The sequence below is a fragment of the Triticum urartu genome, chromosome 1 (genome assembly GCF_003073215.2).
Source record: "Triticum urartu cultivar G1812 chromosome 1, Tu2.1, whole genome shotgun sequence".
In the NCBI taxonomy this organism is placed as follows: Eukaryota; Viridiplantae; Streptophyta; class Magnoliopsida; order Poales; family Poaceae; genus Triticum; species Triticum urartu.
The window spans coordinates 170,443,188-170,462,313 of NC_053022.1; the positions used below are offsets into that span (position 1 = coordinate 170,443,188).

Genomic DNA, 19,126 nt, shown 5'->3' on the forward strand with positions numbered 1-19,126 from the left:
AGTTTCGCCGACATCGAAAATCTCTTTTATGCAGTTGTTGGTGAGATAACCTCGACGCCACCCAGTACTAGGGCGGGAGTTCGGGAGTATTGCCATAACTCGTATAACGGATGCTTTTCGAAGGTTGAGGTAAATGATTTCTGAAGGTTTCTTGGTTATGTGTTGAAGGATGGATACAGCTGGATGTAGGATTAGTTAGTTTTGGGTGAGATATTATGCTTCCCCTGTATCCCCAACACCCGATTGCATAACCAGAAAGTTTCAGGAGTTTATAAGTGGGAATTCAAGTAGCTCCTAGGATATCTTTCCGACAGATGCATGATATGAGATTGGGGTTCGACGTCTAGTGGTCCGCCCATCCACAGTTGGTTTTACAGTGGTCTCGTTGTGTCTTAAAGAGTCCTTGGCTATGCTGACTCGGGGACGCTTCATATGTCATGTGCACTGCCTTGTACATGATGGTGTTGTACGATCAAGCCCGTGTGGGCCCCACCACGAAAACTTCGGACGAAATCTCTATCATATGTTTGTTCCGGCATATTCTGGAAGCCAATCCTTTGTTTTGTTTTTGAGTTGTGGTATTCGAGTTGCTTCGAAGTCAAGTGTTGATTTCATACCTTTCCTAAGTGGTATTCTCATATCCCTATGTGAATACTAATCCTTCTTATTTATCGAGATTGTCATCCAAATTCTGTTTCCAACTGGTGCGCTTATGATCCCATCATTCTCCCCATCCTCAAGATCAATTCTAAGTCTTCTCAACGGTGTTTGTTTCATCCGTCCCCAAGTTGCCTTTGTTTTCCCCCCCCCCCCCCCCTTTTCCTTCAAGGAATCATATTTCTAAATCAACTATCAATTTTATTCATGTGAAGTCTCTTCATCCTTTTCTTTCAAGTTTCGATCCGGTGATTTATCGTGGAGATTCTAACGGAGCTTCAAGTTCGTCATTCGTCATTCTTTTCTTCTCCGGTGGATTCAATTGGGTAAATCGATACAGTTGGGTACACCTTCTATCACAGATCCGAAGGCAAGACATTCGTTGCTAAGAATGGATCCTTTCTAGAGAAGGAGTTTCTCTCGAAAGAAGTGAGTGGGAGGAAAGTAGAACTTGATGAGGTAACTGTACCTGCTCCCTTATTGGAAAGTAGTTCATCACAGAAATCTGTTCCTGTGACTCCTACACCAATTAGTGAGGACGCTAATGATGATGATCATGAAACTTCAGATCAAGCTACTACCGAACCTCGTAGGACAACCAGAGTATGGTCCGCACCAGAGTGGTACGGTAATCCTTTCTGGAGGTCATGTTGCTAGACCATGACGAACCTACGAACTATGAGGAAGCGATGATGAGCCCAGATTCCGCAAAATGGCTTGAGGCCATGAAATCTGAGATGGGATCCATGTATGAGAACAAAGTGTGGACTTTGGTTGACTTGCCCGATAATCGGCAAGCCATCGAGAATAAATGGGTCTTCAAGAAGAAGACAGACACTGATGGTAATGTTACTGTCTACAAAGCTTGACTTGTTGTGAAAGGTTTTCGACAAGTTCAAGGAGTTGACTACGACGAGACCTTCTCACCCGTAGCGATGGTTAAGTCCATCCGAATCATGTTAGCTATTGCCGCATTTTATGATTATGAAATTTGGCAAATGGATGTAAAGACTGCATTCCTGAATGGATTTTTGGAAGAAGGGTTGTATATGATGCAACCTGAAGGTTTTATCGATCCAAAAGGTACTAACAAAGTGTGCAAGCTCCAGCGATCCATTTATGGACTGGTGCAAGCATCTCGGAGTTGGAATATATGCTTTGATAAAGTGATCAAAGCATATGGTTTTATACAGACTTACGATGAAGCCTGTATTTACAAGAAAGTGAGTGAGAGCACTACAACATTTCTGATAAGTATATGTGAATGACATATTGTTGATCGGAAATAATGTAGAATTTTCTGGAAAGCATAAATGAGTGTTTGGAAAAAACGGTTTTTCAAAGAAAGACCTCGATGAAGCTGCTTACACATTGAGCATCAAGATCTATAGAGATAGATCAAGACGCATAAGTTTTTTCAATGAGTACATACCTTGACAAGATTTTGAAGTAGTTCAAAATGGAACAGTTAAAGAAAGAGTTCTTACCTGTGTTACAAGGTGTGAAATTGAGTAAGACTCAAAGCCCGACCACGGCAGAAGATAGAAAGAGAATGAAAGTCATTCCCTATGCCTCAGCCATAGTTTCTACAAAGTATGCCATGCTGTGTACCAGATCTATTGTATACCCTACACTGAGTTTAGCAAGGGAGTACAATAGTGATATAGGAATAGATCACTGGACAGCAGTCAAAATTATCCTTAGTGGAATAGGATATGTTTCTCGATTATGGAGGTGACAAAAGGTTTGTCGTAAAGGGTTATGTCGATGCAAATTTTGACACTGATCCAGATGACTCTAAGTCTCAATCTGGATACATTTTGAAAGTGGGAGCAATTAGCTAGAGTAGCTCCGTGCAGAGCATTGTTGACATAGAAATTTGCAAAATACATACGGATCTGAATGTGGCAGACCCGTAGAATAAACTTCTCTCACAAGCAAAACATGATCACACCTTAGTACTCTTTGGGTGTTAATCACATAGCGATGTGAACTAGATTATTGACTCTAGTAAACCCTTTGGGTGTTGGTCACATGACGATGTGAACTATGGGAGTTAATCACATGGTGATGTGAATTATTGATGTTAAATCACATGGCGATGTGAACTAGATTATTGACTCTAGTGCAAGTGGGAGACTGAAGGAAATATGCCATAGAGGCAATAATAAAGTTATTATTTATTTACTTATTTCATGATAAATATTTATTATTCATGCTAGAATTGTATTAAGCGGAAACATAATACATGTGTGAATACATAGACAAACATAGTGTCACTAGTATGCCTCTACTTGACTAGCTCGTTAATCAAAGATGGTTAAGTTTCCTAACCATACACATGAGTTGTCATTTGATTAACGGGATCACATCATTAGGAGAATGACGTGATTGACTTGACCCATTCCGTTAGCTTAGCACTTGATCGTTTAGTATGTTCCTATTGCTTTCTTCATGACTTATACATGTTCCTATGACTATGAGATTATGCAACTCCCGTTTACCGGAGGAACACTTTGTGTGCTACCAAACGTCACAACATAATTGGGTGATTATAAATGTTCTCTACAGGTGTCTCCGAAGGTACTTGTTGCGTTGGCGTATTTTGAGATTAGGATTTGTCACTCCGATTGTCGGAGAGGTATCTCTGGGCCCTCTCAGTAATGCACATCACCATAAGCCTTGCAAGTAATGTGACTAATGAGTTAGTTGCGGGATGATGCATTACAGAACGAGTAAAGAGACTTGCCCGTAACGAGATTGAACTAGGTATTGAGATACCGATAATCGGATCTCGGGCAAGTAACATACCGATGACAAAGGGAACAACGTATGTTGTTATGCGGTTTGACCGATAAAGATCTTCGTAGAATATGTGGGAGCCAATATGAGCATCCAGTTTCCGCTATTGGTTATTGACCGGAGACGTGTCTCGGTCATGTCTACATAGTTCTCGAACCCGTAGGGTCCGCACGCTTAAAGTTCGGTGATGATTTGCATTATGAGTTTATGTGTTTTGACGTACCAAAGGTAGTTCGGAGTCCCGGATGAGATCGGGGACATGACGAGGAGTCTCGAAATGGTCGAGATGTAAAGATCGATATATTGGACGACTATATTCGGACATCGGAAAGGTTCCAAGTGATTCGGGTATTTTTCGGAGTACCGGGGAGTTACGGGAATACAGGGAAGAAGTGTTGGGCCTTAATGGGCTTTAGTGGGAAGGAGAGGCAGCAGCCAGGAGGTGGCGCGCGCCCCTCCCAAGCCCAGTCCAAATTGGACAAGGGGTTTGGGGCGCGGCCCCCCTCCCTTCCTTCTCCCCTTCCCTCCTTTCCCCCTTCTCCTAGTTGGACTAGGAACGGAGGAAACCTACTCCTACTAGGAGTAGGAATCCTACTCCCTTGGCGCGCCCCTCCTAGGGCCGGCCTCCTCCTCCCTTGATCCTTTATATACGGGGGCAGGGGGCACCCCAGTAAACACAAGTTGATTATTGATCCCTTAGCTGTGTGCGGTGCCCCCCTCCACCATAATCCACCTCGATCATATCATAGAGGTGCTTAGGCGAAGCCCTGCGTCGGTAGCAACATCATCACCGTCAACACGCCGTCGTGCTGACGGAACTCTCCCGTGAAGCTCTGCTGGATCGGAGTTCGTGGGACGTCATCGAGCTGAACGTGTGCTGAACTCGGAGGTGCCGTGCGTTCGGTACTTGAATCGGTCGGATCGTGAAGACGTTCGACTATATCAACCGCGTTCTCATAACGCTTCCACTTACGGTCTACGAGGATACGTGGACGATACTCTTCCCTCTCATTGCTATGCATCACCATGATCTTGCGTGTGCGTAGGAAATTTTTGAAATTGCTACGTTCCCCAACACTAGGGCCATGGGGGCGCGGTGGATCTCGGCAAGGGCCGGCGGGAGGGCTCCGTTTTTAGTCGTTTCTTTCAGTTTTGCTAGGGTTTGTGTTCTGCTCAGGAAGATGAGACGGCGGCGGCTCCCTGCTGATGGAATAAATGTCTCCCCGCCTAGACCCCGTTCCGGTGGTGTGTCTAGCACCGTTGGTGGGCGTGTGGAGGCGTGTCTCCGGCGGATCTATCTTTGGTGGATTTGTTCGGATATCGTCGTTGTTCGTCTATGTTTGTGTGTCTTTGAGTTGGATCCTTCTGGTCTACGTTATTCTTCATCTGCGGTGGTTGCTGTTCTGGTGCGCTGGTCCTACAAGGCTTTAACACGACGACTTCCCGACTGTCTACTACAACAAGTTGTGCCCGACTCCGGCGATGGAGGGGCGATGACAGCGGCGCGCCTTCGGCTCGTTTCAGTGCTTGTAGTCGTCGCTAGGTGATCTACGGATCTGGATGTAATTTTTATTATTTCTGGTATTCGTTCTAATGTCATGATTGAAGATGAATAGATCGAAAAATTTCTCTCAATCTTTTTTTTCCTAATCTTGCTCAAGGAGAGGTAAAATGAATTTCCCTCATCCATCCATTAGCCTTAGCATGACAGTATTTATATTTCTATCTCCCCCGAGGGTTTCTTTTTCTTTTTCTCCTTGCAACCATTTCAAAAGTCAAACTTTCTAGTGTATTATATTACGGCTTTATTATATTCATATGAAGGAATCCTCAGGTTTCATTAGTGTTTCAAGTTGTTGTCTCAACTCTTTTTGTTCCGTTCTCGCGTGTGCAGTTAAACGAGATGTCACTTTCCAATTCCTTACACAGAGCATGTTCCCTTTCCATCCCTTTAAGGGAATGTACAATGATGCTATTTTAGCAGTGTCATATAGGATAAATAATGAGGTGGAGGAGAGAGAACCCGTAAGAAAAAACTTGTCTTCTTTTATTTAAGAGAAAACAAGAGATGATTTCTTAGCATAATATATCACATCACATTTTTAAAAATAACTAGTTATTGAAGAAAAAGCTAAGACATAACTCATTGTAGACGTCTTTTTTTGTCATATCTAAATTACATGTAAGACTTAAGATAAAATTATCTTATCAACCATTGTACATGCCCTAAGTTGCTCCTCAAATTTCCTTACTCACTCGTAGTTTACGGGGACCAAAAACAACTTATGCACGCTCAAACAATGGGGTTCTAGCCTATAAAATTGTCATGGTGTGAATTCTTACCGCGTCAACGTGAAGAAAAGAGAAGAAAATACCTCTATTTACCACCTCTCCAACGAATGTAGTTCTTCTCGTATATATTACGTATATCCGTATCATTCATCATATAATTAACTAATGTCCATATGGTATAATTTTTCTTAAACGCTCCTTTAAAGCAAGTATAAAGGTTGAACTTACGACGATTTGCTAGAGTTGCTTCAAGACATCTCATATATCTTGATGTGCTTTCGCAAAACCGATGGCGATTATCCCTTCTGGATCCGAATGGGTCAAAACTAGTTCCAGTATAAAATCTTGCTTCAACATCCAAACGCACTCCTGATTTCCTCAATGGAATCCTCCTGTTCCACTCGCTCACGTACGAATAAAACAAGAATTAAGCCTGCCCAGTCCCGTTTTGTTTGCTACCCTGCCTGATGGATCATCCTCAAAACCCGGCCTGCAAACAGCTACTAGTAGCTACAAAACGTGCAGAGATGCGTGGTTGCATCGCATGAGAGTGTGTGCCCGCCGCTGCCGGCCAAGTCCAGAAGCAGAGCCCTTATTGACAACGGCAGTTATACACCAATGAAGCGTTCCATCCAACAGCACCCGCCAAACTCCCTTCGCTTGACCTCTCCATCTCTATCACCAAGCCAGCTTCAGTGCCAGCAACAGCTACAGTGGCAACAGTGAGCTGATGTTTTCATGGATGCATGCATGCATGCTGATAGAGGGTGATGGGCCCGCAGGGTCCAGAACTGGAAAACGGAAGCTAGTGACATGCGTTGCCATCCCCAGTTCACTACCACTAACGCTACGCTAGGAACCAGCAGCATCTCTGATTGCTCCAACACACGGATCAGGCACGTGGTCCATGGCTCTGTACTTCACCGCTCTGGGCTTGTGATGCTTTGTCATGCATCGGAATAGTTCTGCGTGCAGGCCGGTGGTCAGAAAGCCAGAAACCAAGCTAGAGCGTAAGCGCTCTGAAGCTCGCTTGTGTCTGTTGTCACAATGTCTGCGTCTTGTTTGCGGCAGGGTGTTGTCTGTCAGCTGTTTGGGTACACTAACATGCCAAATGTTCCACCTAATGCTACTAATAGTCATTAAAAATCCCGAGAAAGAAAAATTAAGTGTGACTACAGTCAGCCTTAGTAAGCTTGATAAGATTAAGACAGAAGCTTTGAGTTTTTTTGGTTTTTGTGAGAAGAAGAAATGAACAGTTGGTAGGGGGGAAATAATATACCTACAGAAATATTTTCTATATTCAGTTCTGTTTTCTTTCCGCCAATTGGATATATGCACTCTTTTAACCTAGGGGGGCTATACGCACAATTGTGCTACCACCCAAGACGGCTGTGCCACGCTCCCTCCATTTCGAAGTTTGGAAAACCATGATTGGTGATGAAGATTTCAAGAAAAAAAAACATGTCACGAAAGTTCTAACATAAAAGGGTGGTGGCAGAGGGCAGAAAATATTAACTGAAATTTTGTCTCTGTGTCTCCTCAGAGATTTATTGACAGGCGCTAAATTATTATGTCATGCATGGTTCATCAATCCAAGTCGTTTCAGAAAACGTTTATGACCATCGCAAGTCTTTCCGACGGGCGGGAGCGCGGCATCACGGTAAACGGGTGGGAAACCCAGATATGTTCCCTGGCATGTCAAATGGTTACGAGATCACCTTGGCCCAGAGAGCTGAACTGCCTCCAGCTCCACGGAGTTATGCTCCTGTTCACTGTAATGCGCAGGAGACAGCACAATCTTGGGGGTTTCCATTCCGTGCTCCGGTGCCTTGACATCCTTCAATCTCTCCCATCTCCCCGCGACCGACCCATCTCCCTCCAGCATCCTGACGACTTCAGACATCCTTGGGCGGTGGGCTGCCCTGTACATTGTGCAGAGCAAGGCTAGCTGGACCATCTCCTCCGCCTCGGCGTAGTTGTAGTTGTACTTCAGCCTCTCGTCCACGAACGAGCTCAGCAGGCCATCGTTAAGGAGCTGCCTTGCCTGCAGGAAGACCATCACACATCCATGTGAGATCAATGGCCGTTCATGGCACATTTTGCGCAACAAGTTCTTCAACTCTTGGATATTATGTGAAAAGGTTTATTTGATCCTAAGAAAAAACATTGTAATGTTCTGTAGTACTACTGGAGTATATGAGTTGCTTGTTGCCTTAATCGAAGATAAAGATTTACATTCCTAAAAATGGCAAAAGATTGACAGTAATGCTCATAAGTTAATAATTAAGATATAATAAGAGTAATAAGAGATGTAGTGTTTCTTCCGTACGTGTTCAATCAGAAATGTAATGGCAAGAATGACCTAAAGAGACATCATGTTTACCAAGAAGAAATGTAATGCATTTGGCACAAAAGGAAGGACTTACCCAATCAACCACTCCTCCCTTCTCAAACTCATCCGGATTAACGTCCAACCTTTTTCGACCAGTCATTAGCTCGATCAACAAGAGTCCATACGCGAAAACATCGGTCTTATCCGATGATTCACCTGTCAACAGATACTCAGGAGCGATACGCCCAAATGTCCCACGGATTGCTGTGAAAACATGGGACTGCCCTTGACCCAAGAGCTTTGCCAGCCCAAAATCGGAGACTATCGCTTGAAAATGTTCATCAAGAAGAATATTGGACGCTTTTATGTCGCGATGGATTATTCTTGGATCACACCGCTCATGCAAATAGGCGAGCCCTCGCGCCGCGCCAAGCGCAATCTTCTTTCTCCCTGCCCAGTCTAACGCAGGTCTTCCGCTCACATATGCTGACAAAACCCACGGAAAACACTTTGCTCAATTTGCTAATAGTAAAAATAAAATAAAATAACTTCATTCTGAAAACAAGTACGAATAGAGTCTGCAGAGAAAGAGTAATAAAAGTGATTTTTTTATTAGCAACACAACATATAATCAACTAATTAGTCCAATGTATTATCCTTTGTTCGCAGAGTAACAAATCATTGACTGTTCAAGAATTTTCACACATTTGCATTTTTCACTGGACATGTTGATGTGCACCAAGATATTTTATGAATGAATCTGACACTAACTATTTGTTAGAGTCATAATAATCCCTCAGCTTCTTCTTGGATGAAACCGAGTGATTGTTACCTGATATATACTAGGTTCCATCATACTTTGTAACTCTGCTCTTTCTTACTTATTGTTATAAAACAAATGCAGTCAACCTTTTTCAAAACTTTGATTATACATAGAAGTATTTATTTTTGTCATAAGAAATTTAGTACTAATGGATAACCATATAAAATACAGCCCCTTTTACAAGTTAATGATTCTCAAATCAGTAATTAGTACAAGCAGGTGTCAAGTATTTATCTCCAAGATTGTGCGGTTGCTCAAAATGGCAAAGGGAAAAGAACGTATGTAGTATTTACCTTGGTTATCTTGATATAAAAACAGTGATGAAAACACAAGCTAGGCAACCAATTAGGTCAACCATGAATTTCTATTACTTGTCATATGAAGGAAGTGCATTATAGTTTTTGATTAAAAATAGGATATATTATATAACCCACATCTATGCGTATATAAAGATACATAATGATAAACTAACCTTGTAATTTGGAAGCAACAGTTCCATTTAGCATGTAAGGGTATACAAGGATCCTCTCATTATCTTCAGAGCAGAACCCAATTAGATTAATGAGGTTGCGGTGAACAACCAAGCTCATGACTTCAACTTCTGTGTGGAATTGAACTTCACCAGCAGAAACAAATTCCCTCAACCTTTTCACAGCTGCAATGGTGCCATCAAGCAAAATACCCTTGTATACTATCCCAAATCCTCCATGCCCCAAGATGTTATTTGGGTGGAAGCTGTTGGTAGCTTGTTTGATATCCTTGAGCGTGTACATCTTCAGATGACCATGGCTTACTTCTGAGTTCTTTTTGTCTGGAAAACATTTACCCCTTACCATAAGCAGTCATCAGGTATATAGAGTGCTACAAAGTAACATAACAAATGAATGCCCACTGTAGCTGATGCACAAGAAAGTTGAGTAACTAGTTATGTGACCATGATCATTAAGCGCATGAAAAAGTTGGTATTTCGCATTGAATTCTAGGAAGGAATTCAAATGTTCAATTGTGTTGAGGGAAAAATTGTAAGCTACTACCTCTGTAACTTAATATACGTTTTTTGACACTATCATAGTGTCTAAAAACATCTTACATTAAGTTATGGAGGGAGTATTTTATAAGGAAAATAAAAAGGCAACCATGACATGACTAAAAATAGAATATACATAGAAGATTCTGAAAATGAGGTGATTATGATCGTCTAACTGTATCAAACACATCTCCTAACCAATGTATGACTGTGTGGCAAGGCCAAAACAAATGGATAGGGAGTGAGTGAGGATTGAGGAGATAAACTTCTTCCCAAGCAAAGGTTGGCAAAGAGTAGCTAAAACTTTGTTGTTGTACAAGATAGAAGAAGTCAATCATATAAATGTGGCAGTGATAATCAAAATGCTATCAAAGTAGTTTTTATAATAACCAATCTATTAGATACGTGGGAACCATTTGATCAAATATCTATAAATGTAGCAGTGATAATCAAAATGCTATCAAGTTGCGCTTATTTTTGCCGGTCTGGAATGGAGAGTCTTTGACATGTGGACCACGATCTGAGACGTCAGATCGTGAGCTGTTACCGACTTGGACGTGGGTTCAGCCCACGTCTCTCCACGCGGCTGCACGTATATATGTGGGGCGTCTGCAGACCCTAGCCGTCAAGCGAAACAGATCGTATCTGCCTCTACTCCCACTATCGTTCCATTGCCGATGCTGCCGCCGGTGATCCCATCCCGTCCGCCGCGTACACGATCGACGGGAGAGCAGGCCTACGAAACTCCGCCTCTCGGATCCTGTACGAGAGAGGGGCGATTAGGTTTTTGGGGAGCGATTACGCGACTGCTCGCCTCCGATCGACTACTTCCTCTACATCCGCGTCACCTTCGTCATCACCATGTCCAGCAACGCAGAACATGCTGCCGCCGAGAAGCTCTAAGCCGAGAAGAAGGCCGTCGAGGACGCTGCTGCTACCACCGCCGCCGCTGCGGCCTCTGCGTGGCCTACTGGAGGGTATAACTCGTTTATCCTGCTCCTATTGATTTCTGTTTTAGCCATGCTAGCATTATACGTAGATGGATCTGCTAGTAGCGTAGTATGTGCTTGCATGATCGAATATCATTATGTTTTTTTCTGACAATGCCATGCTAGTAATTTATTCGTGGATTAATTTAGTCAAAAACTGCCTATTTACTTAGCAGAACATATAATGCTAGGGATGAGGAATGTAATGACCTGAGGCACATGCCTGCTAGGGGTCCATAGCATGTATATTCCATGTACTATATGTGTAGAAATCTAGTCACAACCAAGAATGCTCGAATCATTTTCTTATTTTTCCCCGGGGCCTCCAGAACAATTAGGCCAACCATGCATAAGGTTAGCTACTAGTATTATTAAAACACTTCCTATTAGCCTAGTAGTTAGCACATATGAGTTCGGTGTTGAACAACACAACCTATATTATGTCCCACCTTTTCATAATGTTTGGCTCCACTATTGTGCTAGGAGTGGAGGGCAAAAGATCTCAAAGACGTTAGCTCTATATAACTATCTATATTTTAGTGAATGAGTACACGAAGGAGATGAATGTGGTAAATAAGGTTATCAGTCGCCCTTAAGCATATGACTCATGATATATTAGGAGTAACCGAACTATACCTGATAGTGTGGTAACATGGATTTGGATACCCAACATGTTCTAGTTCTTTCCAGCCCTGATAAAGTTAGTCACGTGCAAATACCTTGGGTAACCATTGAACACAAGAGAAATGTGTCATTGACAAGGTCTGCTTGAGATGAGAGTATGAGTTTGAATCATTTTTTGATTATCCTTACGACTATCGAGTGATAGTTAACCTCCCAAATTGTGTGATAATACAAATAGACAAGTTAAAATTAGGATTCATGTGGGAGGGTATTAGGATAGAAAAAGTTAAATGCATGTAGTGCTTGCTTAATTGAGCAATGGCATGTTGCCAATAATAATTGCTAGGCTTGGTTAAATCCAGAAGGCACAGTAGCAAATATGGCTATGGTACCATTGGATAAGAAAAGAGAGGCCATTGTACGGCTCAGAAATTTCTTACAACGATAACTTCAAATCAATGGATTCCAAATCGATTTCACTGCAATTATATAGACGATTCACCTTTGAACAAACATCACAAAATGATATTGGTTTATTCATGACAAAAAGTGTCATCATCGCGAGGTTTTCGTCGTACATCAACAAGTTTCTTGTAGTGTCATATCAGTTTCCTTGCAATAAGGTTGCACTTGATTATGAACCAAATGATGGATCCCCCCTTATGGTAGATATAGAGAGTAACTTGTGAGCAAATGTACTTCATTCCATTGATTAGAAAGGGGTAGTGAACCAAGAGCACCCTTTTAAACGAACGCGCAGCTTCCAGTTCCAAGGATCCATAGAAGATTTTGGCATCAAACAACAATGTAGAGCTCACATGAACCCAAGTGCAAAACTAGGCTCGGGATCATCCTATATTAATGTGTGCGAGTTTTGAGAATACTAGATATGAGAACAAGAGATAGAGATATAGAGTGAGAAGCTGGCCTAGGTTGAGGGGCTACGGTGGTGGTTGGCTGGCTTGCTCTAGTTGTGAGGTGGAGGAGGCATTGCTAGGTGAAGACTTCATCGACGGTGATGGCTGCAGCCGCCATTTCCCCTTCTTGAAGGTGTCGATTTTGGCATTTTTTCAACCCCATGCTCTCAGACCCCGAGAGAAATCTCAGACCCGAGGTTCCCAAATCGGATGGTGTCGATGTCTCTACTCTGTTTCCTCCTTGGGGGCATCTTCTTGGATTATTTCTGCTTTAGGAGGACTCACCTCTTGCTACTCCATCTCCACCTCGGCTTTGATCCCCGACTGACCATTATTTAGGCGACTCGAGTGGAGCTTTCCTGGATGTTCTGGTGTTGGCCTCGACAAACCGCTGCCCTTCGACCTCGGCGGCAATGCACCGGTACTGCGCCCTTCGTTCTCGATGCGTGTTGCCTTCTCGGCTTCACCGGCGGCACACCGGTGCTTCCGCTCGAACTCGGCTATCAGACGTTCTTCATTCGTGCGAGTAACTTTTCTCGGTATGCTTCTACTTTGGTGTCTCCTTTCCGTCAGGGTTGTGCTTCATGGTGGCCCGAATGACGTTTGCGTGAACATCCCGGGGTGGCCTTGGCGGCACGCTGGCATTCAATCTCAGCGGCGGTACACCGATGCCACGCCCTTCGGTCTCGGTGGTGCATTGTCTTTCAGACTCGTCGGTGCACACCGGTGTTGCGGCACGAACTTGGCTATCCGACACCATTCGTTCGTGCCGGTGATGTTCCGTTGCTAGCTGCTGTTTTGGTGCCCGCCTTTTTCTCCCTAGGCCTTGTTGCGGTTCATTACGTGTGGTGGAACGAGCTGCTCAGCGGAGCTCGCTACTGAGATGTCGCCTCCTGGGGTTTTGGTTTGGTTCTATAGCCAGCCATTCCCTCCATTTCTTTCTTTCTTCTAGTTTTGGGCTCTCCTCTTGGTGCCTTCCTCTATAATTTTCTTTTGCGCCTCATGTGCGCTTACATCTATTTGTACTGACTACCAAGTCACCTTCGAGTTGGAATATAACAAACGGTAGGTTTTTTGCCCCCCTTAATCTCAGAAAATATTGTGTGGGTTGCAGAGGTGTCATTCGCTCACGGGTGAGCAACCCAATGAATATTTTGTTCCTCTATAGCTATGTTAGGTTCAAAAGGAAAGGTGTTCCCCTGCTTGTTCTTGAGCACGCGCAAGGCGGTGATTCTTGCTGAAAAACCAAAGGGCTAAAGCCCTCTAGCTTTTAAGATGGAGTTTGCAACTTCAAAGCTACTGTTTTCCGTCCTCCTGTCGAGTGGGCATTTCCTTTGTCTATCGTGTTTCTCACTTGGCTTCATCCCGAACGAAGGAGGCATGATGGTGGGCGCATGCGTGTGCCGAATGCAGAGACTACAAGACGACGCCGGAAGCGGCTCGCTTCTATTCTCGATTGGATATAGATGGGGAACCTCTATAGATTGTCTTTTTTCAACAATCTCTCTAAAACACATACGAGAAAATTGCACTTCACGACGTGAAAAACAAAGAGTTTTGCTCGATTGGCTCTCCTAGGCTTCCGCCTACACTTCCTTTTCTCTTAAGTTTACAACAATGTGGTGAGTAATATCCTCCATCAAGGTTGTGAGGATCACTTACTAAGAATTGGGTCGGACTCCAGTGATAAGATCATAAATCACAAGATCATAACTATGAGAGTCGTAGTATCATAGATTCGACTAATTAAAATCGTAGAATAATCCAAATGAGTTTAGACGATTAATCTGTAGAATCATTTGATAGAACTGCCATTTTCTACAATAAAGAATTCTGGATCAATCGTTACTTGGCTCGAACATTGCATTGGCCTTCCTTTGCAAAGGTACTAGTGTGGAGATGAACACATGGAAATATGATGAAATGAGTGAAAAGAGAAGATTCTTCACTTTTTCCAAGAAACAACATTTTGGCAAAAAAATTGGTGGCTAATGGAACATGGGAGGAGATCAGTTATAGAGATCTCACACATCATCCAAGAAAATCCGCATTTGTCCTTGTGAATCAGATGTTGATGCCACAAGTTGAACTCTTTTGTGTTTGTATCATCTCCGTACGGTGCAAAAGGAGTAGAGATAACTGGTGGGCAGCCGAGCTAATAGCCCCTTGAAAGCGATTTCAGATGAGGCAAACTGTCCATTTTTGAAGGTCACATGTCCGGTGCCTTTCCATTTATGACAGTTTTCTTTTTTTGTGCAACTTTTGGAAATTACAATACCAGCTTTCGAGAATTCACAGCTTAGCTTTCAGAATTCTAAACTTTCGGAATTTCATCTTCCAATAAAATTTTGGAATTTCAACAAGTTCAAAAATATGAACTTTCAGAAATTTTGATATTTTCAAAGTCTACTTTTGGAATTTCAGAAAGTTCATGATTTGGACTTTCAAAAAATTTGAACTTTCAAAATCTGGAACTCTTTCATAGGGAAAAAAGGGGAAAGTTACATGTGTGTGGGCCTCACACCAGAAAAAGTCAAACATATGAGAGCAAAGTAGAGAGAAGCAACACATGTGGAATCCTCCTGACCATGTACCGACACGGGCCAACACACATGCGGACCGAGGGAATGGTTTGCCACGAGGGAGCCCATTCAGGGCGCAAATAATCAACAAAAGTTTCGATATCCAAAAACGATCCATACAAAACCGAGTGGCTTCGCAAAGCTCCCAATGAAGCGGAGTGAACTAAAAGAAGAAGGTGCAATTGTCTTGTCGCCTAACCACCGGCTTGTGGTCCTCTCTAGAATGATGACCTTGGCATCCTTGACATTTCGTGTCTCGGGACTGCACTCCACACACAATGGTTAAATGACTGCATTGTACCGATTGCTCTTGCCATGGGTTGTGCTCGACCTCCACCACCATGATGATGTGACGTCTCTCTTCCATTCATACGCTAATTGGGTCATGGCTGACATGACCTTAACATACTTTTGGGAGGACACATGGATCAAAGAAACATGTGTTGACATAACGCCAACCATCTATGCCATAGTCCCACCGAAGTCCTGATTTAGGAGCATTGTCAAGCAGGGGCTCATGAACTGAGCTTGGACTGTGAAATACATCGAGCTTTGGAACTTTTGTCCCTTTACTCTGATCACGACCTTGTTATTTAATATGATGACGGGTAACTCACCCGGTCAATACACTTCTGATTAATGCCACCTCGCTTGATTCTGTAACTTGCTGAGTAACCAACACTGGAAGCTCATTTGGCACACATGGGCACGAAATAAGGTGTCATAGATCCACACATGTTTTTGCATGCCATAATAGGTGTTGGATCGGCCTCGACCAGACTTGCTTACCGAGGCCTCCCACACTCGCTAGCATGTGTGATCTATGATCAATTGCGAGTGACACTACAATACATCCTTGTTGATTGTTCCTTCTCGGTCATTCTCTTGGTCACACTCCACATCTAGTGTGCCGCAAAGGGGTGATGACTTCCGGCATTGGTGGGCAATGATCATGCACTCTTCAAGCTCGAGACCCAAGAACGACATAGCTTCACTAATCATGTTGAGTGTATGGTGAATATGGAAGCACTTGAACGACAAAACCTTCAATGGTGCATGAGCTGACGCCTCATATGGCTCCTAGACACTATAAAAATCAGCCACATGCATGGTGTAGGGCATGTGCGAAAGGGCCGAGTGAAATCAGACTGGAGAGTAGCCCTAGATCTGAGGACGGGTGTGTGATTGGCGACAAAGCCCCCATCGGTTTTGCGACAAAACTGTTGTAACATACCCTTCTTTCTCAATGCAATGTTAAGTTCCCTAAATTGCTAATAATGTTGTATGTTTACTAAAGTTGCCTAGGAACATAACCTAGATATAAAAATAAAAAATAGAGCCGGGAGACCCCAAGCTCACAATAAATTATTATGATCCTCCTCTGCAAACCAAGACATGAACACGTCACTCCTCCAGATGTAGGAGGTAAATAATAAGCAATGCAAACTCATACACAGCATTGGAGAGCACGTGGTTACCATCTATCTCAGCAAATATCCGGAGGCGCCGCCTACGCCACTGCTGAGTAGCCTCGAAGACTCCAAATAAGGCGACAGTTACCACAGAGCCAATTGATACGCAGATCACCACCAATTTGATGGTTGCTGCAACGCTTTGTGAGTGAGCTGCAACAAATTAGAATTGAGTGTAAGTAGCACACATGGGATACCGTGGAGAAACCCAAACATGATTAACCCTACCATATTATATGAAACAAGATTCTTCATATCTGGGCAAAGAAGAGTAAATGTCTTACTGGGCGGGTCTAGTGCGGGGACAGTGATCTCTTGCTGCAAAACTGTGGAGGCGGCGCAACTTCCTCCGCAACCGGGATAACGTAACAGCGGATTTCCGGAAACGCTGTCGTCGTTCCAGCATGTGCCATGAAAAGAGAAGAAGAAAATCAGGTCAGAACTAGTTTTCTTCCAAGACCACATGTGGACTGAGAGGGCAGGAAAAAAGAAAGTGAACTGAACTAGAAATCACTTACAGTACATTCCTTATGTTGAAAGCCTCCACCGTGCCGCTCAGGTTGTTGAAGGACAGATCCCTGAGAAATAGAGCGATTTTCAAGCTAACTTATCATAACGTACGTAAAAATCATCAGCGAATACCAGATTTTCCACAAATTTAAGAAGAGGAAAGACAGTGATTAGTAGACTGAGAAAAGGAAATACATGACGAAGAGGCTGCTAGAATTGATCAGCGAGTCAGGTATCGTGCCGTTGAGCTGATTGTTTGACAGGGAAAGATGTCGTAGCAGCGGCAGCCCTCCAATGGCGTCGGGAATAGGGCCAGAGATTGAGTTATGGTGCAATAACCTGTGGAAGAAAACACCCAGACCCGGATCAAACCTTCGTATTCCTGCGTTCCGAACGGATGAGCGTAAAGTACGTAGTGCTATCGAACAGGGCTTACAGATTGCGCAGTCGCCGCAGCTTCCCGATCGCCGGCGAGAGTGTGCCGGCCAGGCCCATGTTCTGCAGTTGTCTGCAAGCAGGAGAGAGAAACCATGCATGAGTCAGAAAACTTCAAACCAAGCACACGGCACGGAAAGGATTAGTTAACGGCGCGGCGGTACGTACAGTGAGTCGATACGGCCGACGGAACATGTGACCCCCGTCCACCGGCACCGGTGACGGCCGGCAGTGACGATCCAGTCTCCGAGAATTCCGTCCGGGTCATGGAGCGCCGCCTTGATGGCCATCAGAGCCTTCACTGCAAAACCACGCCACAACGGCCGTCGATCGACCATGCAATGCAAAAAGGAGTGAGTAGATGAACTGAATTTAATCTGGTTCGAAAGAAAAAGAGGGGTACTAGCTAGCTAGAACCAAAGGAAGAGCTAAATCATCATGGATATGCAGTTTCTTCTACACGAGAAGCAATCACGAAAAACCTGGACGGATTACGTCCGGCGAGCTCAGCACAGAGCGAAGATCAAGGAAAAGGGCCGGAGAAGCCGTCGCGCACAGGAAGGACGACGAGTCGACGATCGATCGAGCGTTGCAAGCAAGGCAACTCCGAGAGGGGCAGATCTAGGTAGGTAGGGCCTAGGGGGGAGAGGAGGAGTACGTACATTCCTCGGCGCGGGAAGAAACATGCTCCGCCCTGGACGCCGAAGCCACGACCCCTCCCAGCACGGCCACAGCTAGGGCCAGCACCGCCGCCGCCCTGATCACGCCCCAGGAAGCCCCACGCCCGGCCATGGCGGCCACCGCGGCCACAACGATCGACGAGGACGACGACGCGCACGGCGAGCGAGAGGGGGAGCGAGAGGACGGAAGCGCTGGGAAGGGAAACTGCCCCGGAGCGACAGCAGGGAGTACGGAGGAGAAAAGCGGACGGTGCAAACGGAAATGCCGCGGTACTAGGCGGCAGCGCGGGGTAGTGCCTGGCAGCCGGGCGCGGGGCGAGGAGGAAAGCTGGAGCAAACGGGTGCGCGCGCGCTGCTTGTCGGCTACTGCACGCCCGCCTGGCCTGTCCCTCGCCCGGGCTTCGGTCGGTCGGTTACCGGTGCGGCGGAGGGTAGGGGGGGTGGACGGCGGGTCTCGGCCGCGCGCGGGCGTGCGTCACAGGGCGCGTGAGGCGGGTGCTTGGAGCTGCGGAAAACGCCGAGGGCACGCGTATGCATGCATGCATGCTGCATCCTGCCCCTCGCGCTTTTCTCCTGGCCTTATTTAATTGGAGATACACTGGGGTTGGAAGATTTTACGCACTCGCACCGGATGGATATCCGGTGATTAACTCGCTGCCAGTTATGGGGTCGCTACGAACAAGGAAAAGGATACTCCTCCTTCGTGATTTATTGCGCTGAGATATCCCGGCACTGCGATTTTGGAACGAAAACGAAGGATCGATCGAGGTTCCATTTTTGTATGCACTGGCCAGTTATTGAGTTGCGATTTTGCGGACAAGGGAAAGTTCCTCAATGGGATTTACTGGGCTGCAGTTACTGAGAATATCTCGTTCTTCAAAGATTTTGCTATTGGACCAGGCCAGCTGGGAAATCCCAGTGCTATAATTTAGTTCCAGATGTTGGAATAATAAAAACGAGGCTCCATTTTGTACGCTCAGGTAA

General features: G+C 44.7%; 1 protein-coding gene across 1 annotated transcript; it reads right to left on the bottom strand.

Annotated features, from left to right (window-relative positions):
- Positions 1-7,281: 7,281 nt before the first annotated feature.
- LOC125521216 (protein NSP-INTERACTING KINASE 3-like) lies at positions 7,282-18,541 on the bottom strand. Its single transcript, XM_048686309.1, has 10 exons — positions 18,125-18,541; positions 17,631-17,763; positions 17,464-17,535; positions 17,223-17,366; positions 17,036-17,095; positions 16,802-16,905; positions 16,499-16,670; positions 9,379-9,734; positions 8,178-8,569; positions 7,282-7,795 (listed from the first exon to the last, which is right to left on the bottom strand). The coding sequence occupies exons 1-10, from the start codon at positions 18,252-18,254 to the stop codon at positions 7,466-7,468; spliced, it is 1,893 nt and encodes a 630-aa protein (XP_048542266.1). The 5' UTR covers positions 18,255-18,541; the 3' UTR covers positions 7,282-7,465.
- Between the last annotated feature and the right edge of the window lie 585 nt (positions 18,542-19,126).